General features: G+C 49.8%; 1 protein-coding gene across 1 annotated transcript; it reads right to left on the bottom strand.

The window, feature by feature from the left end:
- Positions 1–1,845: 1,845 nt before the first annotated feature.
- LOC127302131 (cytochrome P450 71A9) lies at positions 1,846–3,806 on the bottom strand. Its single transcript, XM_051332494.2, has 2 exons — positions 2,797–3,806; positions 1,846–2,687 (listed from the first exon to the last, which is right to left on the bottom strand). Exons 1-2 carry the CDS (start codon positions 3,691–3,693, stop codon positions 2,061–2,063), a joined length of 1,524 nt encoding a protein of 507 aa, XP_051188454.1. The 5' UTR covers positions 3,694–3,806; the 3' UTR covers positions 1,846–2,060.
- Positions 3,807–4,196: the final 390 nt, after the last annotated feature.

The raw sequence follows: 4,196 nt of genomic DNA, 5'->3' as shown, positions 1-4,196 counted from the left end.
AACATGAAAGGCCCCTTACAACCAGAAAAATCAAGCACAATTGTTTCACACTTACCATATTCTTGCTCAACAAAGCTTGTATCTACCGACTTGACAAACTCAGTGTGTGTATCCGACTTGGCTTTACCCAAATTTAATTCAGCTTGAACTAAGTCGGTCGTAGTAGATGTGTCAATCCTCTTTTGTTGATTTGACTCGTCACATGAATTATCCAACCCGGCCTTAGCCGAATTTGCCGTACTGATTGAGTCAACATTTATTTGTTGGTTGGCTCGAATAGCTCTAACTTCGAGAAGCTTTTTTGCAAGATCTTCACAAGATTTCAGATATATATCATTCCACTCTTCCGCTGATCGTCCCTCATATGTCCCAGTATTTTTCGGCAATGACAATTGGGTATTACCGAAATTTTGCAATTCTGTACGGGGTGTGTCATATGCTACAATATTACACGAAGGCACATGAGCTCCAATTGAACTTTCATTTATCCGGCTGTAGTCATTATGAAGGTGAGTAGCCGAATTATGAATATCTCCAGTTGCATATGGTGCTGAAAAGTTAGTAACATAAGGTGTAGCATATGATGGCTGAGAGTAATTAGCATGGCCAATTATTGAGTCCATCGGCATGTGTGAAGGTGAACCAACATACTGCAAGTTATTTTCCAATGAATAAAAGGGCGAAACTCTATTTTGCATGTTATTAAAATTTATAATGTTGGGTATCTCATATTGATTAACTGAATTCATCGTGTTGTTCATCGGCACATAAACTTCTGGAGTTGCCGATGCATGAGAATTCGAGTATACATGTTGCATGTTGCTAAAATTATAAGAATTGAAAGCATGTAGATCATTTTGCATCGGCGTTTGCACATAGTAAGAACTAGGACTAGCCGATGTAGTACGCATATCATAGAATCTAGCAACATCAACATAAGAATTGTTTGCATCTACATAAAAAGATTGAGAATTCATGTTACCGTTGTAGATTGCAACCTCTTGATGACGCTCTCTACGTAGCAGGAACGGGCTGGAGACCGCTCGATGCTTCGTCCCCAGCGGAGTCGCCAGTTGTGTTGGCACGCAAAACTGCCGCGCAACACCAGGATAATCGTCGTACTTTCGTGACGACGAACGATTGCTTTTCCGGCAAAGCAACAAAGGATCCTCGATTTCGGAGAGGAGATACGACCGCTTTTCAGCGCAAAACGGTAAAGATGAACCAAACCCTAAGGCTGCTAGGGCATGGCAGGAAAACGATAAACAAACAAACGTAAAGAAAATAGATGCAAATTGTATTGATAGATCGATTGTCGGGGGTCATCCAATCGGCCGTATGCCCAGATTATATAGGCAGCCTGGTCTTTGGCAAGTACAACCGGACACGGAAGGTTTCCTTAATATGCAAACTAAATAAAATATCCTAACTGATTCGGCCAGATCCTAAACAAGTATGAACAACCGAATTAATCAGATATTCATGTTCAACTTCCTTTAGCACAATACCTCACGTACGTTGTAGCTTGGACTTCTAAATCAGCTAGCTGACCTGTATCACGTAACAACTCCTGCCATATTCACGTCTAAACACTTCTTAAATAAAATATTGCGGCCATGAAGCTAATTAGGCTGATCGATCATCCATGCATGCATATAATTCCTGCTGTTGCACCTTTCCTAGCTTTTGCAAACTCCATTAGCTGGTCATCCGAGTCAGGTCAAGACTTGTATGTATCGGCAATTTAGCTCAAAACATCTCAGAACATGTAAATAATTTGGGACGCCTGATACTCCAACGCATCTCCGATCTGTACCTGACTCTGAACAAATCTGTGTTTTGAACTTGTGGTGATGTCGATCACTATACCTTCATTGCGATCAGAGCTTTCATAGGACTTGTCCTTGACAGTATCATTGCAGCTCGATGCACCCCTGATGGTCGGTAAGACATGTCCTATGCCCATGCAGAAATTATGTTGCAACTCTTACAATGATCATTTAATTAGCTTGATCATCGACTAAATTAATTTGGCCGATCATACAAACCAGCAAGCCAAATTACGCCATCAACAGTGTCTTGCACTCGGGGACGAGGCGCAACACAGTTAGTGGCGGCGTGGTCAGCCCCGGCGTCTCGCTCATATCCAGACGTGTCCCGATGGGGAGCTTCCAATCGAAATGGCCAACGAGACTAGCGAGCGCGATCTCCAGCGCCGGAAGAGCGAAACTGATGGCGGGGCAGATTCGCCGGCCGGCGCCGAAAGGAAGGAGCTGGTAGTCGCTTCCCCGCAGGTCGATGCCCGTCACGCCGCCGCCGTCAAGGAACCGCTCCGGCCGGAACTCTTCAGCCGCGTCGCCCCACGCCGTCGGGTCCCGCCCGATCGCCCACGCGTTGATGAAGAGCGCTGTTTTCGCCGGGATTTCGTATCCCTGGACGACCGCCGCCGTCGTCGACTCGTGTGGGACGAGGAGCGGCGCCGGCGGGTGGAGCCGGAGCGTCTCCTTCAGCACCGCCTTGAGATACTCCATCCTGCTAAGGTCGTCTTCCTCGATGGTCGGCTTGCCGTTGGAGACTCGTGCTACCTCGTCCTGCAGCTTGGCCATTGCACGTGGGTTTCGGATGAGCTCCGCCATGGCCCATTCCAGCGTGACAGATGTTGTCTCGGTCCCGGCGAAGATCATATCCTGCAAATGCAATGCAAGAAACGGCCACGGAGCAGAGGATATACAAGAACAATTTAGTTCAATTTTATTTAGAAATATAAAGCGAATTCTTCGGCCGATGGTTGATCACCTGGACAATGCTTTTGATGCGATCATCGGTGAGTTCGAGTCCGGCGGTGCCTTCTTTCCTCAGCCGCAGCAAGACGTCCAGTAAATCCTCCTCCCCTGCAACGTCGTCACGCTTCTTTTCGAGGTGCTCGGCGATCATCTCGGATAGCAACTCGTCCCACGCTTCGACCTGGCGGTCCAACCTCTTCTCGAGCCCCGTCGCCCACCTCACCGCCTTCGCCGCCGCGTCGGGGAGCACGTCCTCCAGCTGCAGCCCCGACATGAGCGCCGTGGAGTTCACCATAAGCTGCTTCATCTTCTCCGCCGTGGCCCCGGCGGTGCCGGCGGCCGCGCGGGTGACCACCGCGTTGCTGTACCCGTACAGGAGCCCCCTCAGCTCCACGACCTCACCCGCCACCGCGGCGAGGTTAACTCCCGCAACGAGGGCGGCTGCCTCGGCGGCGCGCACGAGGCCGAACGAGTCGGCGCGGCGCGGGGAAAGTAGGTGGACTACGGCGAACTTCTTGCTGCGGCGCCAGGCGTCGCCGTAGGGCGCGAAGGAGACGTTGTTGGAGCCAAAGGAGAGCTTATGCACCGTCGCACTGGGCACGCGCGAGGCGAAGGCGAGGTCGTGGTTCTTGTACAGGTCCGCCGCCGCCGCAGCCGTGGACACCACCAGCGTTCGCCTGCGCCCGAGCTGCAAGAACAGGAGGCCGCCGTCGGTGCCGTACCGAGAGTGCAGGTCACGCAAGGAGCAGTGCGGGAGGCGGCCTAGGAGGTGGAGGTGGCCGAGCAGCGGGATTGACGGCGGCGAGGGCGGGAGCTTGTTTCTGCTGCCACCTACAGCTTTTTTGATGATGACATAGCAGAACGCCAGAAGGACGGTCACGTTGGAGACGAAAACCAAGTACGGAGACATGCTCTCTCCACTGGAAATCGTGTTATCCGGTCAACCTCAACTCGACGATGATAGTGCTCAGAACTGAGAACTCAAAGTTGTACTGGCATGGAAATATAGGTTCCGATCGTGAGAAGTTGTGAGGTTGAGGACCAGCGACGGGGCACGGCAGTGTTTGTGTCCTTGATCGTGTCATTTTTGTCACTTGTGATTGTGTCAAAAAGGTCGCCGAATAATGGCGACATTTGTACGGTGAAGTGTCTTGCTCGGTGAAGTGTCGTGCACTCGAGTTTGCGCTACCTCATCGGTCCGACTCTCAAGTCTGAACTGTGATAAAGTTTCGGCACTCTCGGTAATCGACCATGATAGGATCATAATCCATCATATCCATATTAATTATTTGATGTATCTAGATATATTGCAGTCTCTTTTTTTGAGAAAAGATATATTACGGTCTTAAATACATCCACAGTAGCAACAAGTAATATGAATCGGAGTAAGTCCATGTAGTAGATTTTCTACTT

This window comes from Lolium perenne, chromosome 5 (genome assembly GCF_019359855.2).
Source record: "Lolium perenne isolate Kyuss_39 chromosome 5, Kyuss_2.0, whole genome shotgun sequence".
Classification (NCBI taxonomy): Eukaryota; Viridiplantae; Streptophyta; class Magnoliopsida; order Poales; family Poaceae; genus Lolium; species Lolium perenne.
The sequence above is the reverse complement of the archived record's forward strand: the minus strand, read 5'-3'. Positions and strand labels throughout refer to the sequence as shown.

Coding starts and splice junctions, on each gene's coding strand:
- LOC127302131 (XM_051332494.2), bottom strand. CDS start 3,693: ATGTCTCCGTACTTGGTTTTCGTCTCCAACGTGACCGTCCTTCTGGCG. Junction 2,688..2,796: donor GCATCAAAAGCATTGTCCAG/GTGATCAACCAT, acceptor TTGCATTTGCAG/GATATGATCTTCGCCGGGAC.